This window comes from Accipiter gentilis, chromosome 21 (assembly GCF_929443795.1).
Source record: "Accipiter gentilis chromosome 21, bAccGen1.1, whole genome shotgun sequence".
Lineage (NCBI taxonomy): Eukaryota > Metazoa > Chordata > Aves > Accipitriformes > Accipitridae > Astur > Astur gentilis.
The window spans coordinates 17,828,477-17,856,077 of NC_064900.1; the positions used below are offsets into that span (position 1 = coordinate 17,828,477).

At 37.4% G+C, this 27,601-nt stretch overlaps 1 protein-coding gene across 3 annotated transcripts in view; it reads right to left on the reverse strand.

Moving 5' to 3' along the window:
* Window positions 1–27,601, reverse strand: part of CADM2 (cell adhesion molecule 2) — a 677,296-nt gene that overhangs the window by 161,709 nt on the left and 487,986 nt on the right. For all 3 annotated transcript variants that reach the window (XM_049825025.1, XM_049825026.1, XM_049825024.1), the window contains one exon: window positions 21,306–21,455. In XM_049825025.1, coding sequence (XP_049680982.1) covers window positions 21,306–21,455 — 150 coding nt within the window. The remainder of the gene's footprint in view (window positions 1–21,305; window positions 21,456–27,601) is intronic.

A 27,601-nucleotide genomic window follows, 5' to 3' on the forward strand; every position in this document is an offset into this window, starting at 1 on the left:
AGCGGCCTCAAAGTCTGCTGCTAGGAAAATAACAATTACTACTTGCTCTGGTTGTTACACAAATACCTAAACCCACATCTTTAATTTAGAGTCACTGTATGCTAACAAAGAGGAGGACACCCTGCCCTCAGAGGTGTAATAAGTATATAAAGCAAAGAAGAGAGATCCTCCAAGCCAAAGGCAGCATACAGAAGCTGAGAAAGATTGATGGCCATGTTTCCAAAAGTGCTTATTTGCCAAAATGGAAACCACAACTGAAGACTGTCTCCCTAGACACATAAAAGCTTATGAAAAAAACCTGAACATTCATTTTCTCTGGACCACAATTTTGTGAGGGACAGATGCAAGAGCACTTGTTACTGAAAGCTGACAATATACTTTTTCTTAAAGAAGTGATCAAAGCCCTCACCAGCTTTTACCTGGTGGCCAAGAATCTTATCTGAGAAATTAAAAATGTAAATTTGGAGTCTTTTAGACTGAAAATGGCATTGAATCTGAAGTCACTGAGGTAGGATTTTTTTTTTTTTAATGCTGATTCAATGTTTGAATAAGGGAAATGTTACAGAAATATGGCTAAACACTACCATTGCCTCCATTAAAACAAAAAACGGGTGAGATATGAATACCTCTTACAAGGATCTTGTTTGCTTATGAGAGAGGGAGAGAGAGAGACTGGTTACTCTGAAAACTTAAACCTTGCCTTGGATACTGGTAGGGTTTAGCTGCTCTAGCTGAGGTAGCTCAGGACATGAACAGAAGTAAAAATGTACTCATCTTGTGAGCTCTCCAGTAAAAAAGGTGTGACCCTATCCAATTCTAGACATCTAAAATTCATTAAATGCTATTTTGTGGTCTTGCTTAAGTATTTCTTAAACATTTAACTTGCTTAGATGTGTCTCATCTCTCAGTACCCAGGTATTTTTGAAAATGATACTCCATCTTATTTACAGAAGGTTACATAAGAAGCCTTTGACTGAAAGAGAAATTAAAACCACATTTCATAAATCCTAACAGGGTGCCTTAAGCATAGAATTCTTTTTCTGTAATTTCCAGTTTTCCTGAGCCAGTTTCTACCCTCATAGTATCTTACTGAGAAGTCATTCTGCTACTGAAACCTGAAGTACTTGAAAGTGAATTAAGACAATCCCTTTTCCTGTCCTGTAGTGTTCTTTTAGAAATTCTTCTGAGCTCCTTTGAAGCCATCTATGTTCCTTCTTCATTCTTCAGTTCTTTTCCCAGATGTCGTGGTTTAACCAGCATACCAGATATGCCTCCTTTGTCTCTTTGAAATCCCCACCTTCTTCTCCAGAGAGAAGCAGCGTACTGAAATCTTACCTCCTGATGTTATTCGAGTACCTTTGTGACACTCATTACTCAAAAACTTGAGTTCAACAGAAATCTTCCGTGAAACCATGCAAAAGTGAAGAGAGTAACAAGGAGTACAGAGACTTCCAGATGGTGCCAGAAGTGAGATTAAAAAGACATCTTTCCACCATACAGTGGGTGAAATGGAGTTTGGAAAGAACCAAACTTTATAGGTAAAGAAGTGAAAGGAAAGCTAGAGAATGCCAAGCGTCTAATTCCAAGTCTATGCATTTGAACTTAAGTTACTTAGGACTAGATCGTTACGGTAGGAATTGGTGGTTCTCATAGAGTCCTATCACTCTCCCCACAAAACATGGCCTTCTGCAAGTGCCAGATTACACTTAAGGAATAATGGTGCGGGCCTACCACTTTCACAAGCTAGCTAAGGAGTTCATTTGCACATTACCCTACCAAGGAAACAGATTTTCATTTTGATGCCATTGCTTTTGTTCCGAGTTGCTTAGAAGAAATGCTGCACTTAAAGTTTGAGGCGTGTCTTTCTTTAGATCAGAATTGAAGAATTCTGCTCCTGATGTACTGTAAAAATGCACTGTAAATTGCACCATTATGCAAAGCCCTTTGGTGACCTTTCTATCATGCACCACATTCACTAGTGTAGCCTGGTGAGACAGGAGCACTCTCACAGTTCTGGAGAGAGACAGGTTCAACTATCAGAGGTTCTATAATCTCCTTTAATCATCATCATCAGAATCGGTGACTCAGAGGTATATTCAGAGGAAGAAGCTGTGGGGGAGTTTCTTTAAAAAGAGCAAGTGAAATAGAGTAAGCAAAGCACAAAACTAATTAAACTTGATGCAACAAAAAACTAAAGCATTTTTTATGCAATTTATTAAGGAGAAAAAGCTGTGAAATTAACAGCAATCAAAAACTAATTAAAGTTGATGCAATAGGAGCAGCCAAAGAATGCCTGATAACATTTATTGAACCAAAGAAACATGGCTGTCAAGTTAAAAGAAATCAACCAAACTCTGTTTTTTAATAGTAACGCAAAGATAATTATTCTCTGGGTGACACTTACAGAATAAGATTCAAGTCATTACCTCAAAAGACAAAAGGACTGACATGCTGTGTTAAACTGCCTGTGAAAAAAGGGGTCTTAACACAGAAACTTTGTAAGTAATTCCTAGGTCTTGCATATAAACAAATATGACTCATCAGTCAAAAACAATGGACTATTCTTGTTATATCAGTTACTTCTATAAACTAATATTTGACATTTAGGAGAATACCTTGTCTAACAGGGTACTTACAAGCTAGAGACTCCTGGTGTTTCCATCCTAGCTTTGAAACTCATTGCCTCAGCACCTTGGGCAAGTAATTAATATCTAGAAGTCCATTTGGTTTAGGATTAGGATGGAAAACTCAATTCCTGATGTCAAGCACCATTTAAAGTATTGCTAACTGCCAGAAATTCTTCTTATAGAAAGTCTTGGTGGTAAATAGTGAAGTGGTTCTGTCTGCAGTGAGCATAAGGCACTTCTATTTCCCTTATGTAACTGTAGATCTTTTATATCATGGTCTTTGATTTATAAAAATAATTCAGACAAAAGTAGATGTTCACAAGGGGCATAATGAAAACGAACATGTAAGTACTTTTTGTCAAAAGATTCTGAAGTACATTAAAAGCTTACTGTTTAAATAGAAATCCATCTTGTAACTCCTGTCAAAAAGGTCGCACTCAGAGTCCCAGTTAAGTGAATCTCATCCAAAATACTCAACTTCCAGCACCTTTATTCTGGAATCATGGTTTAAAACCAATTCGGGGAATTCTTCCCAGTAAATCTCCAACGTTATCACCATCCTACTAAATCACCATCACAAGGCTTCCATTCATTCACTGAACAAATAAAAGTCTATCTTATGTAACATGATACCATAGCCAAATGTAGTAGAGATGTCAAGCAAAGTATCAGATTTTTTTTGATGTTATTTTAATCTCACAAAGACAATTTCTTCAGCTGAGGAGTTTTCCATAATTCATTTTAATGCTTTTAAGTTCCACTTCCTGTTCTAATAAAAAACCCTACCTGTCTCTGGTGTACAGTACATTAAAAAATGACTGCTGAAGGCCATTATTCAATTCCAAAGAGCTGCAATTTGGTATTGCTGACATGCCTAAGGAAGATTTCCATGTCACATTAGTCCACTTTTTCATAAAACTGGCATTGTTTTTAAGCATAAAATAGTAAGTTAGTCTGTTTAATGGTATTGATTTTCTTCTTTACTGCTTTTTTACCCCCAAGAAATTCTTAGCATTTTGAGAGATCCTCATTACTCGCACAATCTTTCAGCTCTACTTTTTTTTTATAAAAATGCTCATCCTTACATGGTCAAAACACCCATTTTCCTTGCAGAGACAGTTTACATCATTAACATGGATATTTAATGGATCATTTTTTCCTAGTCTGTTCAGAAATCGCTTAAAATTTCTGAACAAAAAGTTTCCTTCTTCATTTTGTCTTCTTTATAGTGAGTCAAGATTTTAAACTCCTTTTTTACCTGTGTAATAAACACTGGCTTGCAGTGGGCACTTGCTTGTGTTCATTTCAACAGCAGAGCAATAAAATTCCAGTCAAGCTCCAGTAAAGAGAGCATTTTCATGTTTGTGTATTACAGACTTCTGCAGCCTGGTGCGGAACTTCATTACACCTAGAATTGCGGGGCCAAATTAACTCCTTACATAAGCAAGTTAATGTTACTGAAGTGGACAGAGCTGTTTCTGCTACGCCAGGTCATGATTTGGCCTGTTATGGACAAAACCTGTCCGCTAGGCAACCGTTGGTAAGTATTTATACTTAGAACCGAGCCTGGAGTTCAATCTGTTATAATTTTGTTTCTTGAACACATGGAAAGTTTTTAAAGTGCTAGCTATTCATGATTTTTTAGTTGTTCAGCAAAGAGCTACTGAAACCTGAACTCCCAAGAAGTTATACCCATCCTGCTTATACCACAGTAATTAATTTGCCCCTTTTAAAAAAATTCTAAGCTTCCTTCTCCATCCTTCCCTGCTGGGTAAGAAACAAATGGGACTTACCCTTCCAGTCTGGAGCTCTGCTTGAATTGACTACCTGCCTCAGTCTCCTACCTCAGCTGCCTGGTCAGTTTCTGCCTCTTCAGGTGGAGAAGAACAAAATTCTACCTGCCTTTCTCGCGGTAGCAGGATAAATTTAGATCACTTTTTCTCCTCCTCCTAATAGCCATGAATTTATACGTATTTGATACTCACAATTTCTTTCAAATAGGTTGGAACTGGACAACAGATTCAAATATTAATGAAGGAGCATTTAGAAGAAAAGAACATGAGTTAACTGTGGGTGCAATCATATCTGCAACCATTCACTAGGAATCCTAGCTAAAAATTATCTTTCTTCCAACATTTCAGATTAAATACACACACTCACAAAACTCCAGAACAAGTCTGAAAAACCCACACTGACAGTACACACATTGCAGGAACATGACTTGAAAATACCTGTTCATTTCGAACCACCGCAGAAGGCAAAACGTTTGAAGATTCTCAGATCGTATTGTTACCAGTACCACATAAATTACACCAATTCAATTTCTATTACCCTCTATTCCAGGCCTATTAAATCTTTACTAATAGGTCTCCTTCATGTCATGCCCGTGTAGTGAGATGCAAGGCCCTTTTTATCATAAGTTAAATGGTGGTAATGGGGGTATTGTTGAGTGACATACTGCTTTCAGACAAGGAGAGCAATTTCCACATTTTAAAATAAGAAATTAATCCTTATCGCCTCTATTACATCTTGAAGGATGACTATGATCTACTGTGTCTTGATCAGTTTGACATAAAAAAAATATCTGTTTATTGTTGGTAGTTAGAAGAAGAAATGCGAACTTGCTACAAAATATGACTCCCTGAATATATTTGTTCAAAATTGCTACAACGCACATAAAAATGAATAAGGACATTTTCATATCACTGCCATTTGCTCTTTTCCTTTGCTACTCTCTCCCATGTTTGAGAACATAAGCGTGTATGTAGGCTATTTGACTGTCTTAGGAGAAAGAGGAAGATTCTGTCACAATCTGAAAGAGATAATCTATATTAATAGGGATGTGACTTTTTTCAGCAAAATGGGTTTATTACTGACCAGTGTGAAAACTATCCTCTCGGGAAGCTGCAATACACTGACAGATTATATACAGACCCCTTAACTTGCTTCATTACAAATTGACAACACCATTGCCAGCACATTTTGTTAAACACAGATGAACTGCACCTCTTAAATTCTTCCGCAGAAAGGCTGACATTTTTTGGACAGTAAATCCTCTCATTTTTGAAAAAGTAATGATATACACTTTAGGACATATCGATCTGGAGAATGAGTCCAAGCTCATCCAGGCTTAAAAATCTGGGAAATAGCACAAGCTGACCCGAGTTGCATTAGCTTGTCTGAATTCCTCTATAGGCTCTCAAAAGAAGTGGTTCAAACATAACATGATAGGAAAGTGTTTATGACTGTCATTGGGAGACTCGACATTGTGTGTTGATGTGGCACTGCATCATCCTGTGGTGATGAACTCCAGCTCGAGTAGCAGAGACAGAACAGAAAGAAATATGTTTGGAATGAGCTCTTCTTACATCACCTTGGCTGGAATATAGTCAGACAGAGAACAATGTGAGTAATGAAGCGAGGACATAGTTTGCACGACTGGGTAAAAAATAAAATACATCTTTCTGCTTAGCACACTTCCATCTACAAATATGCAACTCCTTGGTAACTTCAATACTCAAACCAGGCTGGATTTTTAAAGTCTAACATTATGGAAGTGAGCGATTTTACACAAAGCCACAACATGTTTTATATCATAGTTTTAATTTCCTCAGAAGTTAGGAGTAGAAGGGTTCAGCAAAAGAGCAGGGCATCAAAACAAAGATACATCTTGGTTTTTTACCCTCCTATTTTAGAGCACAGATGTGACCAAAGTCCTAATTTTTAATGAGCAAGGAAATGAATGGTTAAAGGACTTGTAAAATGTACCTTTCTTCGTCCCTATTGGTGCTGCTTTCTTTCTGAAAATAAGCAGAAAAAACCTTAAGATGTCCTAGTGAAGAAGCAGCAGCCATCTTTTCTGCTCCTGTTTCTACTAGGAATGAATCCCACCAGAAAATTACACAGAAGGAATCTGATATGGTCCAGCTATATGACTGTCAGACCTTTTCACAACACAAAGTAATGCTATTTAGCAACACATCACCTTGTAATGCTGTCCCTTCACCATCTACAGATGGGCATTCACAGGCGTGCCCTAGCCCTCAACGGATCTGTGACGGAGCAGGGAACTGAGCTCGCAGCTCTCAAACCCAGCGGCTTCATGTCCCCTCTGGAAGAACTGGATGTTGCTCTCATAGTAAGGAAATGCTTACGAGGAAGAGCCATTCTAAGAAACAGGTTGTTCTGGTGGCATTTTGTTCTGCGGTGCCAAGGTTCATGCCTTGCTGCTATTCCCCAAGGGATTGAAATTCAGAGTTTTAGTCAACTCTTACATATATGAACTTGATACTTGAAGTGGACCTTTCCACTGCTCCAACATACCACACCTGTCATGAATATATGAAGTAAGGCGATAAAACCAAACCCTATGTTAAATTTAGTTTTCAATTTGAAGCCAGTGAATAGAGACAAAAATATGAATGATGCTTTATCAGTAATCTGCACAGATGGACTGATGTGTTCTAAACAAAACTAGTAAAAAACCACGTTGACAAAAGTGTATTATTCATTGAAAAATACGCTAATTAATTTATGTAGTAATGCCTCATTTTCTACTTTCTATTTTAAAAGAAAAAATAATTATAGTGATGGGATGGAAATGGAGTATTTTCATTTTAGAACAAGTTTCCATTTTATATATATAAAGCTGAACTGAAATAAATATTTTATTTAAAATTTTAAGAGAACTTTTTTGTTTACGCCAGGCAATTTCTCCCCTCCTAAATCAAGTTAGATACTGGAAGTTGCCTTCTGAAAAGAAGAATATTAAAATGATGATATTTCCTTCAAAATAGCAAGTCCAGATCTCATTCCAGTTAAGTTCTGAAGTAGGATAGCTTTAAAAAAGAAATGAAGTTTTCCTTATTAATGCTCGACAACTTCAGTAAAGAAGCTTGCCGATCATGAATACACAGCTATGCTTGAAAGACAAAGGCAAGACATCTTGATGACTAAGGATGCCTGTTACAGAAGGTGAGGGTACAGCAGTCTGGTACTTTTTTTCAATTATTTTCTGTTCTTCACCATGAAAGGTGTTCCCTTTTCACAGCCTTTTACAGTTGTTAATTCAGGGTGAGAGATCAGGCATGTGTCGTTCACCTGAAGCCTTGATGTCACAATTTGTACTACAACTGGTGAGCAACAAATTTACCTGCAAAACACGTAACGAGGATCCTTGGCAGCTACAAGGACCTGGAACCCATGAAATTTCTCAAACGCTTTACTAAGAACTAGAGAATAGAGGCTGACACAGGTATTGTAACGAGAACACCATGGCTTACGCTCAGCCTCCTAACTCAGAGGGAGCGCAGGTTGCATGATTTCAAGGCTTCTGCTTGCCTCAGCTCTAAGGTGATCCTTCCACTTGAGTGCAAGAACAATTCCAGTATGAAATTGGACACTGCAACAAAGAAAGAAAGAATAAGCCCTCCCTTCCATGGCTTCCCCCCAGCCCCCTGCTAACAGATGCTCATCTGCAGGAAGACAGCCATATGAAACGCAAAAAATTGGCCAGGCAGCATCAAAGTGCTGTGCATTGCAAGAAAAAACTTGATAAGCAATTTTTTTTTAATGTTAATAAGGGAAAACTGAAGCCTTCAACAGGTCGGAAAAAACACCCATTCACCGTCCTGGCTTATCTGCACAGGGAGAAAATCCCGTATGTGTGAGTCAGTTGCTAAGAAAGCTTTGACTAATTCAGATACAAGTCTGACTTTTTAAGTTGACATTTCTACTTTTCCAGTGAATCAGAACTGTCAGGAGAGTTCACAGGCAGACCAGAGGATTGCAGAGGAGAGTTATTCTGTAGCAGTCTAAGAGTTGTGGACTAAGTGCTTTGATGGAATTAGCAATGGTGGTTTAAGAAACAGCCTTGGACTCCATTCCCAGCACTAGCAATTACTACTCCCGTAACAGAATCAGAACAAAGGAACAGAATCAGAAGGAAACCAGCTGCAAATTTTCCTATACAGGCAAAGAGCAAATTCCCTTCTGCTGCTGCTTTCATAATGCCTTTAATTAACATCTGGCAGTGGGGCAGGACAGACAACTAGAGGCAGGAACATTTAAAGTGTTGCTTCTAGACTTGCCAAGAGCTCAGCTGCTGGAGTCCTTACACTGTCTTCATGCCTCTTCTGGTTTTCTCATAAGATGTGACTATGATAAGCATTTATTCTTCAAAAATCAAAAAATTATCAAAAATGTCTTTTATCAAGTACATCAACAGAACATACTGTGCATCTGTAGCGTACAAAAATACGGATTAAATAAAATTTTGCAAGGTAGTTGGAGAAAAAAGTCTTTAAAGATAGTGTTTGGCATGGGTTAATCGCCTCTTTCGTTAAAGAAAGGAATACATACTGAGAACATCTTTCTGCCATCTGATTAAGCAATGAGCCAATACAATTGTAAATCTTCCAGATATTCCCCACGGTTCAACCCAACAGAGGCAATTCTTTACTTCTCAGACTCTATCCCTCATTTTCAGATAATCATTGCATTAATTGTGTACAAAAACTTTCTATCATGCTGTTAAAAGAAATGGAATGTGACTGTTCTGTGATTCTCCTTAGCAACCTTTGACAATTAAGAGACCGAATTATTCATATATGTTTTTAATATAATAACAATATTAAAGTTTGCTCACCACTCAATTGCTCAAACAGCAAGTAAAACCAACTGATTCCAATATAAACAGTGCAACTGTTCAAGTTCTACTGTTTCAGTGGCTGTTACAAGTTATTCTATCTGCAACTGAGAAGGATTTAAGGGTACTGTTCTATCCCCAAAATCATATGCCATGAATTGCTTTGCAAGTCATTGGAATTTTTTCTTCCTTTGAATAAGGCAGATTTTAAGTCTTGTCTGCACTTATTTGTACTATTTACAAGTATTATAAGTATGAGTTCTGTGTAACACCCATATTACATAGTTTCATGCAAGTCTGATCAAGTTTGGCATATTCATTCAACATGGTTCAATTCAGACAGGTTTTTTTATTCTGTGTTACTAAGCAGCACAACCATGGTATTAAAATAGAAATGATGGGATTTGCACTGAGATACATGATACTTTCATTCAAAATGGGAAAAATACAGATGACACGCGCTTTATTTTTCGGCTGCAAAATTGACTAAAAAAATCTGAAGAATATCAGAACAGAAAATATGCCCTATATGAAGAAAAATAAATACACTTGTGGTAAGATTGTACATTGTGATGCACATTTTATAAACCAAGCTTTTGTTCACTGGCATAAACTGAACAACAGCCAGATTATCTCTATGGGAAGAATGATCTAGTAAGATGGCATTGTGTTTTTTTCCTCTAAATGTTATTTTAGATAACAAGAAATTCTGTTTAAGTTGGTTTTGCTTCCATTTAACATACATTTGAGCTGTCAGTGTAGTTGCATGGTATTATTCTCTTAGGCTGCTACTGGACAATAAAGCTACAGATAGGAATAAAACAATAATAGCTTGTGACAAGTTACATTTAAAATGTTTGATCAGACTGATCAATGGGTCTTTGCTTCAAAAGCTATGTTGAGGTTCAAGGAAGGAAAAGATAATGGTTATTCCAACAGTTTGTCCATATCTCACTGAACTGCAAGGCATTTGGGATGCAGCCCTAGTCTTAATACAGCTGCCACATTAAAAAAATGCTTTTCTGCTTCTCAGACTCCATAATGGAAATTCACATCTGTCTTTTTCTTTCAAAAATACTTCTGTTAGAGTCCATACACTTAACTTACATCTTGGTTTTATTTTAAATTTCAGAAGCTTTGTTCTTCTTCCCAGTCTTGTAATTATTTTATATTCTTTCGGCAGCATTCTGAAAACTTACTAATATTTGACAATTAATATATAGATAACAATAATTATCAGTCAGTTCCTGTGGATTAGGGGTTAGAGGCGTGGGGGTTTAATTTTTATTTTTTTTTTTAACATCTGTTAACACACCTTGAACTCTCTATGTGCTACTGGTTTGTTGGGGTTTTTTTCTTGTCCATTTGCACAATTGCCTTTTGTTTTTTGTGCTTCCTCAAGCTCCTTTTACACAGAGTACATACCTCTGAAAGTAATCTCATTCAGGTTGGTTCAGTTCTCCTTTCTGTTCAATTTAAAGTTATTTTCTTTGGCTCACAGCAGAACATCACACAGTCTCTCACTGAGTTATTGAGGATTTTCACCCCGTATCAGCAGCTCATCAGCAATTACTTTTCTGCACACAGATCCTTAAAGATGCAGGACATGATGATTTGTTACACTTTCTGTGCTGAAACAATCGTGAAGGGAAGCTCCTTAAACAAGTTACTACCAGAAATGGTTTGGAGAGATGAGCACTTCTAATAATGGTAGATCCTTCACTTCCACCTCAAAAATTGAAACCAGTAATATTTTTAGGTCCAGGCACTGTGGAAGTGTACGCTTACTGCCTTTATTTAAATCTTTAGATATATTAGAATCCTCAGCTTGCCTGACCTTAATAATGCGATCCCCCTATAAACTAATCATCTAGCTTTTCTATTGGCTTCAAAACATCTGATGTTATCTGATATCTGTTATCTGGTACAATTTGTCTTTAATTTGTTTCCCACTGCCAATGGAAATTTAAATAGGGTATTCTATTTTTGTTGATATAGCAGGATTTCTGTTCACATAGCAAGGTGTGACTATAATATACGGGAGGTATTAAAAATTTCAGTTAGATTTAGTACACATCTTTTACAAATTTGTTTCAGTAGATATACTATAAATATTTTTTATTTTTATTTTTATTTTTTTTTTACAATCAGCTCTTGATCCTAAACAAAAGTAGGATTTCTCTTCTCATTCCTTTATATCACATGGTGCCAGTCAACAAGGGCTTACTTTTTTAGGGTAACTATTTAAAAGATAAATGGTATTCTGCTTTACTATAGACTTTAAACATTAAGAAGTCCAGTTTTTTACCATTAAGTCTTCCTGTGGTATACAGAGCAGCTGAAAGCGAGCCTTTAGTAGTATCTTCTCCATTTTTAGGTTAAAGAGAAGTAAATCCACACTATCAGTGAAAAAAAGACCTAAGCTGTCTTCACCCTTGCTAAGCGTGAAAATAGAAGTGAAGGAAAGCATGCTGCAGAGACATTCACACTCACTGTATGCCAGTTAGCTCTAACTCAGAGAGAATTTATCTCCCCTAGCCAATAAACTCTTAAGCCCTGCTAATACATCGTGGGGACTTGCCGTCTTGGATTACAGGTAGCTTTGGGACTTCTCTAGCATGTTTGACTGAGTAATGTGGAACTGCTCACACAGTCTGGCAAGCCTCCATCTTCTCAGAGAAGCTGTAATTTCAGAAGGCAGAGGGCTGAAGTCCACAGGTACAACTATGTTATCAAATCAGCTTCTGGGCGGGGTTTGGAATCCAGTTGTCACAGGTCTAGTTAATCCAGACTGGGAATTCTGTATCATCCTGATAGAAGAGGCTTTTCCTATTCCTTTACTATTTTCCTACACAGCAGTCACTGTCCTTCAGTCATATCCTCCGGAGTTGCTTTCCATCCAGTTGGGTAAGTCTCTAAAAATATGTTGTTGAATCACTCTTGTGGGCTACATTTCTCCTTGACCTGCTATGGTTTTATTCCTCCAGCATTTACTGACTGACAGTTAATCTCTGCGTTAACCCTTCTAAAAGCAGCTGGAATGGCAGTGACTGTACCACCTGCTGTTAGTCTAGTACTGCCATGATTGTATTGCATTCAGTTTCAGTTTCTGTTTCAAAGTCAGCTTTTGATTGATCGTTTCCAGTATCACTAGTTAGCGTGTTGCAGAACCTTAGATTTTAAATGTGTTAAGCTACATCCATGTTTATAAGCCAAGCTAAAAAGGTTCTTCTTTTTAGCTGACCTAATTTGCTTGGAGAAATCTTGTGGAAGCTGGACAGACCTGCCAGCAACATCTTAGCTAGCTTAAGTGCTACCTCAGATGTCTCTTCATGGCACTGTGCCATGCAGATATTCTCATTTTTTCAGGGGTTTCTCATTTGCCATCCAGATGCAAAGTCATGACTGGACTTGTGGTGTGGATTTTTTTCTTATTTCTACATGCAGTATATCACATCTTTCTGTTCTGGGAATTTCTGAATGTTCCGTGACCGCCTTTCCCTTTTAATGATAAATATTTGTAGGTTTTTAACCGAAAGCACTGTCTATTTCTTTATAATCTGATATGCCATTTGTAAATATTTGCACTTAAACTTTTTCTACTGCTGCTGTTTTTCCTTATAGAAGCATAATTCTCACCAGTCCTGCAAATATCACCTATTCTTTGCAAAGTCAGTTCTTTCTATTCTCCAAAGTTAAGTTTTCTTGGATCTAACAATCACTTATATGACAAAACATTCAGGTTCTGGTCTGTCTGGTAATTCTCTTATCCCCATGACTCTATTGTACTGAATATGCTCTGATATAACAATCAGCACTCTTGCCTGTCACTTAGTTTCCTCAAAAAAACACCCTTCACTTTCCATAAGGAACACTGTTCACCGAGTTCCTGATTAAAAACAAAATGTCTTTTTCTGCCTACCTTCATGTTCCTTATGATGTACAACGTTGAGCTCTACTGCTCCTGGATCTATCACCTATCATTGTGAATGTATTCTCCCACTTGCCTTTCTCTGCACTCAAATTTTCCTTGCTATCATTTGCTCTAAGAATTGTCTGAAAGAAAACCATGGGTTTAGAATTTAATGTAATAGGTCCATTTTCTTCAGAAACCCCAGGAAGTTTTGCTCATCCACGCAAACAACTAGTGCAGAGAGGCCAGGTATATAAAATTTCTCTTTCTACCTTTTGTTTGAACCTTGCTTGCTTCCACCTCCCCTCAAAAGATTTCTCACTCCTTAGAAGATTCTTTGCCATTTAGAACAAAAATAGCCACCAGCCTCAGTTATCACAAAACTTCATAACAGAGTGATCTTAGCAGTGTCATCGCAACTACTGCTTCACTTCATCATATTCCAATGTATCAGCTTCATTCTCCATTTAGCCTGAGTGCTGGCAAACTTAATTTCTGCACGTACCCACACTTCAGCACAATATAATGCAAACTCCTACACTTTCTAACCATCTCTGCAATATGCTCATTTACTCCCTTAATACTGCTAAGAAATGAAAAAATAAATGCTGTAAGTGGGAGTAGTTCTACTAATTTATTGCAATGAAATAATATTCTAATGCATTGTAATACATTTTTAAAATGTAATTTTCATATTCATACAGACAATAACTGTCAAGATATTTTAACAGACTCCTGTTCTCTTTTATCACATTATCTTTTTTAAGATGCATGAACACAAGTATTCCGGCTTTCAAAAGCGGCAACCTGTTTTTGAAACCTCGGTGTTTAAGGATCAAGAGAGACACTTCTTGATCTCAAAAGCTCTAAGACGACTTCTTTTTTTCCTCTGAGCACTAAGGAACTACTATCCAAAATAATTTAAGCTCATTTTCTATCCCTGGCTCAGAGGTAAGGTGTACTGGTTGGGATGGAATTAATTGTCTTCATAGTAGCCTGTATGGTGCTTTGCTTTGGATTCATGACCAAAACGGTGTAGATAACACACCAGTGCATTGGCTATTGATGAGCAGGGCTTGCACAGTGTCAAGACCTTCCCTGTTTCTCATTCTGCACCCCCAGCGAGTAGGCTGGGGTGGCCAAGAGTTTGGGAGGGGACACATTTGGGACAGTTGACCCCAACTGACCAAAGGGATATTCCAGACCTTATGGCTCTGTGCTCAGCAATACAACTTGGGAGTTGTTTTTCCGAAGCAGGCATTGCTCAGAGACTGGCTGGGTGTCGGTTTGCTGCCGCCGATTGGTAGGAGGGGGTGAGTGATTGCTTTTCCATCATTTGGGGTTTTTTTCTATTTCCTTCACTTATTAAACTGTCTTAACCTTGATCCATGAGTTTTTCTCATGTTCACCCTTCCGATTCTCTCCCGCACCCCACCACAGAGGAGTGAGTGAGCGCAAGAACCTATTAGTAAGAAACAAAGTTGCAGCTGAAAGACTTAACCCACATTATCTATCCCTATATGTCATACCATGGGCCTCAAGGAAAGATAAGAGCTGGCCAGACATCTACTGATAGTCTGGCATAATTGTGAAATCAACAAATCTGACTGACATAAAGAATTAAACTTAACTACTGACCTTGGAAGAACTATTTTAAAGGATGTTCATGGGAAGCTCTCTGTGAAAAGTGGATTTCTATCTCCTACAGTTTTTTCTTTAAATGCTAGAAACCTCTCAAATGTTATAAGGTATTTACAAGCTATTGCTATTCAGCTCAGGAAACCTTCCCCCCAACTTTTCCAGCTGTAAAGTCATACTTCAATATTTGTCTGTATAGTTTTCTTGCATTTTTCCCATTGCCTTTCATGCTACGTCATAGGTTTACTACAAGGTATTATCTCATTGAAAGGGTCTGTTAAACTCTAAGTAACAGTAAATCTCTAATTTATCTGTGTACCGTAGGATGGAGTTAAGCTTGGTCATCATCTACTGTCTGATACCATCTCCACTCAATTATGTAATAGGAAACAGAGCATGTGAAGGCAGAGACGTAAGTCCATTCATCATTGCTACTCGATTTCACATTACTTAAATGCTAACCCTCTCAGTCCTCCCAGCAATACAGCCTGTCTGCCTCCCTGTCTGCATAACTAATCTAAAGCATGTATTTCCTACTTTCTTTTCTATTTCAAAAAGAAATGTTATTTTCATCGCTTCTCTGACTTTTGTTTTGTACAAGCCTGTTCCTTCTGTCTGAGGATTGTTTATTTATATGTATACCTACATCTTAAATCCAACTGCTTACTAGAATCATTAAATGTCCTACAGGAAGGAAGTTCACCATTTCCCTATATTTTGAAATAATCTCAAATGATTTTTGTAACTCACAAGTGCCTCTGCTTATTTATGTAGATTAGAATCTGAGGCTGAATCACCACAGAATGGTGTAAGCTGCATTTATACCTAAATTCAATATCTGGAGTCTGGCTTCCACAAAGAGTAAATACAGCTACCTAAGAAGGAGTTGTGTGTCTACAACATCAAAGCCAGGATTTTCATGCCTGAAAGTGCCAGCCTTTTGTATGACAATTCTATCACCATTTAGTTTTGACAGTGTTACAGTAAGAATTAAAGTTCTCTGCACTAATGAATCCTCCTAAACTGACACATGTGAGTCTGTAATTAAAATCCCATACCTTGTGCACTGTGAATTTCAGAGTCTCCCTCTAAATATCTTTATATTGAGAAAGAAAAAGGTTAGGAGTTGTTTTCATGGAGTTGATAGTACAGCTAGTATGCCAAAAGGCGCAACGTTTTGATTAGAGACATGTCCGTCTCTAAACTTACCCACAAGTTCTAACATAATAGTGTTACTCCTGAGAGCGAGCAAATGCAGAACCTTATGGGTGGCTTCTATCCCCAAACATGTGTCCACAAGCTCACCTGAGGCATCATGCTTATCAGAGAAGTTCTCAGGAGCTTTGCAAGTACAGTGCCCTCTCATAACCCTTGCCTAGTGCACCAGAACCTTTGAAAGCTTTCAAGATGATAGGGAGTTACATAAATGCCAAGTTCTTTTACATGTAGAAAATCAAAGGTCATCTAAAGAAACACGTTCTGCTGCTGAGGGATGAATAATCCTGAGGTTGGAACAGGCTTTCTAATTTTTTAGTATGACATGAAAGTGCTACTACTTGATGAAAGCACAAGGGGCATGTACCCATCTATGACTAGCATCAGGCATATGTCTCATCAAAATCTGGCATGTCAGTTTGTGGTAAACTTAGCATGATCAATGTCAACACAGCACTTGTTTTTCTATCAACAGACCTGCAAACTTTCCTGTTAATAAGGTAAAGAGCAGGTATTCTACACTTGCACTTGCCTGACTGAGCAAAACTGTTAGGTGTGTGTACACCAGGTATTGTTTCTCTTCCTTTCTATAGTCTGATTGCACATTTTTATATTGAGATTAAACACCTTTGACATCAACAGCCATCGTTGAGTCGTACACATCTCCTTTACAACTCTATATCCTGCTCTGCATGTATCTATATTTCCTACCAAAAGGGAATAGGAGAAGACAGCTGCTATGGCATGCTGAATGAAGGTTCTTCTCAGTCTTCTCTTTATCAACCGTCTCCGTGTTTCCATGCTACACCCTTTTTGTTACACACCTGCATTCATATCTATGTCTCTCTGTGTTTATTGCCCACTCAAAATCCTTAAGAAGTACCACCAGTGAAGATAAAGTAAAATAACCTATATTAATTTAAAATCATATCTGCCACTTCCATATTGTTGCACATTGTGCTTCTTCCAAAGGCAGCTTTATAATTATAGGTATTTGGGTACATAAAATGATACGGAGGTTTCTATGGCAATTATTCATTTTGGTTGAAAATTATGTAGGGAAAAACTCATTTGATGTGCAGCATGCAATTTGCATTTGTTTCCAAAGAATCTGAACTTGCTCAGGGTGAGCTGTGAATTCACATTTTCCAGGAAGACACAATCTTTAAAATTCTGTCGGGGGGGGCGGAAACCGAGGCGGGTTGTGGTAAGGTTCTTAAGCCTATTAAAATTTAAGACCATTTATCCATTTATGCAACTAGACAGTTCATTTTTTACTTTCAGGTAAAGATTTTATGCTTCAAATGAAAGTGGAAGAATTAAAAATCAAATTGATACACATTGTCCTTGAAGCCACAAAGTAGAGGAACCAGAAAAAAAGTGCCAGAAAGGACAACAGAGAGACAACATGCTGAAGGAGACAGGTAATCAATGAGACCAAATCCACAAGATCAAACATTTGTATTTTCATATATTGTAGCTACTGTGTGTTAAAATAATAATAAAGACAAAGTTAGTTCCAGCTTTAATATATTTTAGTGTCAAAATAAGAGTTGGAGGGACGCAACTGTTTTACCTTGCTTAGCTAATAAGTTAAAGCTGTAACTTATTTTCCTGTAGGAAAATAGGATTTCTTTCCTACCCCGATTCCCATCACCACAATGAGTCAAACACATTTTAGGCCTAAGTTTACAACAAAATAAAAATTTCAAGTATTTCAAGTGATGAGGACCTGGAAACAGCCTCTGAACTGTGGCTTCATATTCCCTAAATTTATAGCATTGCCATTTCTGAAACAAAACTCTACTCATTTTCTATCTATATCGTTGTAAGACTGTATAGACTAGGTGCCAAAAATGTCTCAAGTTAAAAATAGTCCTTGTCTCTTTCATAAATATTAAATAAATATTAAATTGCTGGGAGAGTGAGGGAGGAAGTGTTCTCTACCAGCCACAAAATCCTTCTAACTGAGAAAAATCTGTACTTAAAAACATGCGGCCGTAGAAGTATGTGAGGAGATCCAGAAGAATAATTTTAACAATGTAGCTTTGGTATTAGTGCACGTGGCTCATTGCATTTCCATACTTATTTAGAATATCTAAAAGAGAAAAATGAAGAATATGACTCCCAACTTCAATGTCAATGATTGCATCACAGTTCAGAAGGAAGTAAATGACATGAACATGCTTTTCATAATATATGTCATCCATTTTGAATAAAATGGAGACTAATAATAAACCCCTTGGCATGGGTCTGGGAAGCAGACATTCCTTCCATGTGACCAATTGGCTCTTTTTTCCAGGCCCACAGCAAGTTCTATTTTGGTCAGAAAATGTTTTTGCAAGACAGGGGAACCAACTTGCTTGAGAAAGAAGTGTGAATATGAAAGAAGTCTCTCAAAGGACAATCTAGCAGCAAAGGGCTTTTCACTGCATGGACAATTTACTCAATTTATGGCACCTTTTCTGCCATACGCTGACAGCTGTCATCTCCCTCATCTGCTGCAGTTTGGACCCTCTTTTGGTACTTACCTGCCTTTCTTCATTTTACTACCTGACTCTCTCGCAATTATTAAAATATAAAGCAATCAATAGAAAGATTTCCTTAATGTTTTTTTATGCTTCCAGACATAAAAGAAATATACTGTCATTCCTATGTGTGTCATTCTTACGAGTATGTGTATAGAAAATAACTTACTGAAGGGAATGAAAGTTAAAGGCATGCAAATTTGATTTAGTTCTGAATGTGGTAACATCCAGAGTTACTCAGCTCTGATGGATATAAAGGCTGCTGGTGGTGCTTCCCTTCTAAGGCTCTGTTTCCTACACAGAACTTAACCCTACACCATTGTACACCACAAACCTACTCAACAGTTTTCATGAATTTTCAGGGCTTGAGAAACACAGCTATTAAACAGCAGTTTGCATGGTGTTGAAGGGAGAAGTAAGATCTGAAGGTTGGTTTTGGCTAATATTAAGAGACAGGTTTGAAAAGACTCTGGTTGAGGCTCTCTTTCAATAAATTAAATGTAATGACTGGATCTAGTAGAAAGCTGCTTTTCACAGCCAAATTGTATGCCTGGCTGGGAGAACTGGGAAAGGAAGGGAAGGGGGGAAAAAAAAAAAAAAAGAAAAAAAAAAAAAAAAGAGGAAGCCTTTAGAGTTGCACTTGCCATCACTTCCAGAGAAAACAACCAAGATAACAGAGCCATAAATATCTCTGTCCATTTTGGCTCAATAATGCAAACATCAAAAGCACGTAAAGGAAATCTCTTTCTTACTTATAAGAACACATACGTACACGCACAGAAAAAAATGCCAATGAAAGCTGTAACTTCATTTTCAGAAATGGAAGAATGTTTTCCATGTAGGACTTGGATGCACTGCTCACTCCCCTTGTTATACTCAAGTCTGGAAATGTCACACAGAATGCAAGCTTTGCCAATGTAAGAAAGACTAAATATCTCTGCTTGAAGGACCTGAAGTTTTTCTTGACCACATCAAGACATTTTCCTAATAGATGCACAGTAATCCCTCCATAAAATGAATTGTCAAGTATTCCTTGAAGTCTTGGGACAAGCTAAAAGTTCAATAAAGAGTGTGGTCCTTCAAATTTACGCACTTCAGCTCCTCACATTTCCTGTGGGGAATATAAATTGCTTCTAAGTACTTATTATGCTGCATGTCATTCAAATTCTGTTGCTTCAATTCATTATATTAAAAAGTAATACAAACTTCAATTATCCGTTCTAAAAGTACAGATTTAGCTAAAGTACACAGAAAATTCAATTCACACCAAAATGGCTACAAAGTTCAAATTAATCTATTTGTAGTCCTCCTACTTCTTTCTCAGCATCCTTTAAAATGGCACTTATTTTGTAGAAATTAGAGATTTTCTGAGTGTTGATGTGCTCTATCAACAAACAAGTACCCTCTGCTTTTAGTTTGCAGACATTATTTACGCATCCCAAACCACTGATGATTGCGGCTAAAATAAAGGGGTCTATATGAGTAAAGGTTATAGGACTAGACTTTCAGCTCAAAAGTTTGCACCTTATAAACCTCTCATCTTCAATCCTACATTCAAAAGGTACTTACAATTTCAAAGAAATTGCAAATCAAATGATTACACGCTACAGGAAATTAGATAAAAGAGAAAGGAACCACTTCAACACCATCAAGAGATTCTATTCAGCTATTATATTAATAGCAAAAAAACATATTTTGATTGCAGTTTCTGCAAGTATAAAATGACAGGTTTTAGACTCTATTGAAGTGCATAGATCCACAAAGCATTTTCAGTCCTACAAGGTGTTTTAAAGTCTTGTAACCATTCAGCAAAGCATTTGGACAGTACTTCTTTAATTTTAAGCAGAGGAATAACTGTACTTGTTAAAATATGTTCTAGAGTATGTAGCACCTTTCAGAATAAATTCAAGCAGTAGGATTAAGTATAAAATACTGTTGAACTTCTGTATCACTGAAATGAACACCAAAGCTTTTGCATTTTTTAAGCCAAGTGATGAATTTATTCCTAACAACTTTAGGTTTAATTTATTTAAGGAATCTAATGTAATCTTTATGTTAACATTCCATTATGTAAAATGTAATGCTTTTTCATTTCAGATTAAGATAAACGTCTTAGAAATATATCCTACTGCAGTGATGATGCCCTTCTTTTTGTAAGGAATGGACGTTTTCCTGTCTTTTCCCCCCTTTTCTTTAACTCAAATTACAAAATCTGTGCATGGTATAATTGGAAAAATCAGGGCACTAAACCCAAGCATTTTTATTAGCTGTTAAGAACACCTACCATGGCAACTGCAGATTGCACTAACAACCAAACTGCAGTACACTTGAAGCAAATAGTGGGATTATATACATAAATCTTAAAAAAAAAAAAAAAGTATACGCACAAACACACATACACACTAATAAAAGCAAGTCACAAGGTTTATGGACTGTTTCTTTCCTTGCCAGCCTCTCACCACCCATAAATGCTCCTCCAAGATATTTTGCAACAATGTTTTCCAAATTAGTTTGCAATAAGAATTTCAGATATTATTCTTTTCCTTTAATAATAATATACAATTTTATATGCAAGAGAGTACTTCAGTGAGCCCCCCTCCAAAAAAGATTATATAATATTACTGAAAACATATACTCTTAGGAAATATTTTCACATTAAAATATTAAAGGGAAACTGTTTTAATAATTCCTTTCTTAGAAAAAATGATGCAGAACCATGAGATCAGGAAACGATTTACCTTTCTTGTCATCGAAGTACAGTGTCTGTTGAGCTGGATTTGACCACTGGAGGGAGGTGTTATCATTTTGATCGACCCTGCAGGTCAAATTTGCTGTTCCCCCTTCAACAACTGTGACGTTCTGTGTAAGTGGAAACTGCCCTTGGCTGCCTGAGGAGGGAGGGGAGGGATGGAGAAGGGAAGAGAGCAAGAGAAAAAAAGAAAGGATTTAAGTTGTAGAACTGAATTTATTTCAACAACTTCGCACAGATGACACAGCCTGAATCCTGAATTCAGTGTGATCTATTCTGACCAAAGAAAGGTAGTACAATAAATTAAAAAAAAATATATATATTTGCATATATTCTCTGTATCTGAGAAACAGATAGATTAATTAAGAAATAGGGCTTTTTCTCCCCTTCCCTCCCCACCCCCGCCCCGCTGTAAGTCATACCAATTAGTTCCAAGGAAATACTTTGCAATTTTACCTCCTCAGAAATACCCATACATCCAGGATATGGCTCCGCATAGGACTCACGTGCTACACACCTACATAGATGTCTCAGTACAGATAATACAGTCAAATGGCTATTGAAAAAGTCACTGAAAGTGTAACATAAAAATCCTCATAGGACTTTTAAAATAGAGGGACAGGGCAGCCTTGACTCCCTGTCTCTTTTTATGTGTTTTAAAGAACTCTCAGGATGATGCTTTTCCTGCCAGGTTTGGAAAGTTGTTGGAGAGCAAATGTAGCGTGAATCTAATACTCGACGCATCCTTTGTTGGGGGAATATAACCTGATCTCATATGAAAATGGAAGTGATGATGTAGTAGGTCTCTTTCACATCTGTGATTCTATCCCAGAGCATTAAGTGCTTGCTGAAAAGTCACTGGGAAGATTTCCAAATATGTCTACACAATACAGGAGCAGATACTTGCATCACAATCACTTTCGAAGGCATAGACTAAAGTGTTCATGTGTTGTGAGTATAGCACACCCCTTATCAAACAGCACAACTCATTCTGACAAACAGTATCGCAACAAGGGAGCACAGTAAAAACGTGCAAGTCATTTTTAACACGGGTGGGGAAAGAAAAGTTCTTCAGTAATAAGCAAGAAACATCATTTCCTGGGAGATATATTAATTTATTCAAGGATACAATGCAAAAGAAAGACAATCCAATAGTCTAAATCAAATATATGCTTCTTTCTTCCCCTCCTTTTATACAGGTTCTATTAATACAAGAAGCACTCAAGGGTAGGTAGAGCTGCTAGCATAAGAAGTATAATGCCAAGATTGACACTCAAGTGGGATGTGTCAGAAGCGGAAAATCTCTCTACAGCCCTACAGGAGTGAACAAGCTCATAGACATGTCATAAGTACATCAAGGAAATTATATATACAATATCCACTAATTATACCAATACTGCATCACAAATCTGGCATAAAACCTTCACAGAAACATCTTATTTTAGTGGCTCTCATCAGAGTTGTTCCCAGCTAAGTTAAATTGAGGCATGCCTTCTGTATGGAAGGCATGATAATACAGAAGTCTATTATAGAGTATAAAGCTTTTCAGATGACCAGAGTAAGGAATTACTAAATAAAAGATTAACAACTGAACTTCTATTTGACCTGCTGATATTGCAAAAAATGTAACTCTAGCCATGTTTTTATAGCTGTCAGTTTCCCTATGCAAAACAATTTTGATGGCCTTAGACCTGGTACACAAGCATCTACGTCACTGAAACCATTAGCATTTAGGTAGTCCAATACTCTCCACTGTCTTGATTTTAAAATAATAAATAAATAAAGGATTTCCATCAAAATGCAAATCTGAATAACTGGTATACTTTTTGTATAAATATCAACTTCCTGCAGATGTCCAAATATCAAAATTTACTATGTACTGATATTTAGTATAAGAGGGTATTTACTATCAACAGGATAACAGATATAATAAATAAAAAATAAGGAATATTGAAAACTCCATGGCTAATTTAAATGCTGCAAACAATAAATGCCAAAATTCTCATGACATCCTCTGTATCTGACACTTCATTAATCAAACCCTGCTTCTTGAAAACCACACGTTGAGAAATACTTGATGAGTGAAAAATCATAAACAACGATGGAAAAAAAAAAAAAAAAGATTTGTCATTTCCTTCCATTTCTCCTCTTTCAATTCCAATGTGTCAAGGAACCTCAAGATATTGAATAAATTGCTTATTGCTTAAATTAGAATTTTAAAAATCCAGAAAAATGCACACAGCCTGTTATTACTTCCACTAAATTACAGGCATCTTACCAAAGAAATAACCTTCTACAGTATGAGCTGTGGATAAGAGGCTACGTGGGCTAAAATAGTTTTTGCATACGAGAAGCATTAAACAGAACCTAGCGCCAGAGATTAGCACAGCAAAATCTGTCATTTACATTAAAGACTAGGAATGGAACATAGTTTAATAAAGAACTGATGTAATTATTTAGGACCCTATTAACACGATTTGGGAGATATCCCCAGAATTACCCTATATTGTCTTTCTAATATGATAGTTCTTATCACGAAGTTGTCAGTGTATATGCTGTCTATCATTTGCTAATGATTGTCAAGTCACAGACTTGTTTGATCAGAGGAGTGGTTAGTAGGTAAACTTTTCTGATCAACCATTTAAATGGAAACCGTAGATGCCATGATCTGAAAGAGGTCAGAAGAACTTTTTTTCTCTGGCCACTCTACTGCATGCTGATGTTTTGGAAGCAAGAATTAATCTAGCATATAAAAGTGAAACTGAAGCATTCATCCTATCCCTTACCAACACAGAAGCTTTGTGGATCTGGAGAAGATGCACATAGCTTCATAGGAAGCTTGGAGTGGAGAAAGACGTACAGAGAAAACGAGCCATTTAATCTGGATACTAGCCCAAGTGGAAAGAAGGGAGCCTGTGCAGAACAGAGAAAAACAGACAAAGCAAGACCAAAGGAACGGATACTGCACACCTCTTCATGAAGACCAAAATTACTAGTAAATGATGGGAAAACTAAGACAAAGAAACATTTATGAAATTTACTTTATTGTTTGTATCAGCACCTAACTTGGGTTATTGAAGTAGGAGCTTTGGAGCTGCAAGGACTGGAGAAGGTTGTAAAAGCCTATACCAGATAAATGAACATTATAGAAAGCATCAACAGCGTGCCATTTAACACAGCACTGTAAATGCCAGAGAAGTGGTTTTATGCCACTACAGATCAGATCTGGTTCTTGGGGGGACTGGCAGTGTTTTGTGGGAGAGGCCTCACTGCCGTTAAATAGGTAGGTAGCACGTGCCCAGGAAGCATGCCAGCGAAGCTGCCAGCCGATGCGAGCACTCAGTGGGATGAAGAACCCAGGCCGTTGGTGAAGAGACGAGGTGTTCTCAGCCACTTCTAAGTACCACCATTGAGCTGCGGGGGCAGCAGGCTCCCGCTGCAGCACAGCGACCCTCGGCTGGAGGCCACTGACTGGAATCACAACATCATTCCCCAAGGGACTTGCTTTGGAAAAACCCTTATGCCTGGGATAACTTATTACAACTGCAAAAACCCATTCATACTCCCAGCACGGAGGACGCTGGAAGATCCATGTGAATAGTCCCATTAATTCAAGAATGTTTGGTGATGAGCCTTCCATAAGAAGGCAAGCCTAACGGCCCTGCCAGATTGAGGCCGGTATGTTAAAAGAAACACAGTTTTCATCATCTTTTCAACAACCGGACACCACCACTGTGGTTCTCTATTATGAATGGTTCTTAATATAGTTATTAAATTCCCATTTCTTAATCTCTTCCTTAACTCTGTAAGCACAGATTGAACAGGACAATGTGCTCTAACAAAAGCAGTCCACCTTGACTTCAGAAGTCTAGTAACGGAAAACTTAGTGGCACCTTCAGGAACTTATTTCAGAGAGCAACAGTCATTGCTTAAACAAGAAAACAGCATTTTACCCCTAGTCTGAATTTGTCTCACTGCAGCAACTAGTATCCACTGGCTCTTGTTATACCTTTTTACCTGCTCTGAAGAGCCCTCTATTATCAAATTTCTCTTTTTGTAGGCACTTAGAGACTATGATCATATCACCCATTAACCTTCTCTTTGATAATCTAAACAAATTGAGCTCCTAAGTCTTTCTGTAAAAATTGTATTTTTCTAATCCTTTAATTAGTCTGTCGCTCTTCTCTGTGCTCTCTTCAATTTGTCATCTTTTTTTCTGAAGTGTGGAGCCCAGACCTAGAAAACCCACTGTAACAGGCACAGAAGGAAAAAATAAAAAGGTGACACCACTTCTCCACCAGTACTTCATATTCTTGTTTGCACACCTAAATGAGTCCCTTGTTCACAGGGTCAGATGGGGACCCAAGTTTGACTGATGGTCTACCACGATGCCAGTGGTTTTTTCTCAGACACTGCTCCAAAGACAACCCCCCATTCCAGTTCTCCTGTAGCTCTTGGATGTACATCCCTATGCTTCACTGCACTGTAACATATCTTTCTCTGAACCCAGTGACCTGTGTTTTTCATTATTTCGTATCTCCACTGTCTTTGTGTCATCAGCAAACACTGCTGGCAAGAACTGTCTTTCCCAGGGCATTTCTAAAAACCAGCTCTGAGACCCACCTAAATAGTACAGTACAAACCACTTTTCCCTATGCAGACAAATGCACAGAAACATGACTGCTGGATGGTGAGTTCCTATTCATCATTACACTTTCACCACATTTTTTTCAAATAGTTCTAATCTGCTAAATGCTTGCAAGGTTGGTTTTGAATAAGTTGTGCTTATTACTCAAGATGTCATGCTATTTCAAGTCAAAGGCCTTACAGCAGTCAAAAAGATTTTAAAGATTATGGTTATCTTTTTCCAGACAGAACTGTAATTTAGGAAGTCAGGAAAATATTAAATTATCATGTATTCATTTATAAATATATTTAAAGAACATATTGAAAAGAAATTAATTCCTAATGAAGCTTTGTTTAAAAACAGAGCATGAGAAAAGTTTCTGTTAAGGCAGAAAATCTAGCTACAAACCAATATCCATATTTTCTGTAATGGTGGTGATAGCAGTCAGACATAATCCCATGAAACTATCATTTTGCCAGGAATCAATGCCAGTAATATGGGAATTATCCCTTTTTAGCTGAAGAAACAGAAGGTGGGAGTGTAAGCTGGGGGGACTGGGGAGTGGGTAAGAAGGTAAGATAGGGGAGGGGGGTGAAAATTGTGACTTTCACATGAGTTTCAATTTGGATCAAAGAGAAATCCCCCCTCAAATGCTACTTAGTAAGTATTACAGGGACATTTTATTTTTATAAACGTCTAGAAAATGCAAAACATGTAAATAATATGTACCTTTCTGAACACAGATTTTAAGGTAAGTTCAGTGCAATTTACTTCCTACTTTACTATTAACTGTGGTGATTGACAGGTAGGATTGAGATAATGAATGTGACTCAGATGATCACTGTTCTACAGACAGGGCTACCCATCCAGCTTGCTTACTTGCTTTCTTCACAACAAATGGTTGGCAACGACACTTCTACCCTCCACCTGCAGATCAGGTCAATCAGACACATATACATCTACCATAGCATACACAATTATATTCTGTTCCATGATCACACCTTGAAGGCAAGTCAAACAATTTTACTGTCTGTCTGGAGTGTACCAATAAAGAAAGAATGAAAAAGAAGAAAAAAAAGTACTGATGGCCCACATTAAAACTCCCTTGTATCTGAGGAGGAAGCAAGAATTTTCACTGGCAAATACTACAAGGTTATACAAAGAGAAATTACAATAAGCAATGAAGCTATTACAAAAAGAAGGCAGCATCTAGATATCACTGTCTCCATGCTGTATCCCGGTCCCTCTGCTCATTTTGGGAAGCTTTGTTAGCAAAATTATTTCAACTATTTTGACTAGATGGAGCTATAGTTCAGTATATTCTCTCACAAGTTGTTTTTGTGATGCTTTGTGGAGGACCAATACTGCTTTCCAGTAGAACTGAGAGGCTCATATCTCATTAGCCACAAGCTGTGTTCAGTCAAGAAAGGCTTTTTTTTTCCCACCCAGAAATCATGGCTCAACTGCTTTTTCAAATTTTAAAACTGATTTTTATCTCAGTATGTGACAAGCCTATGCAGAATAATTGTCATTATTTGGTCCAGTTTGGAAACATTCATCTTGTGAGTTCATCTCATGTTTATTTGTTTATGTTCATTGGTGGTTTTTTTTTTTTACTTTTTGCAATTGAAATGAAAGCTCTTTAATCAGTTCAACAC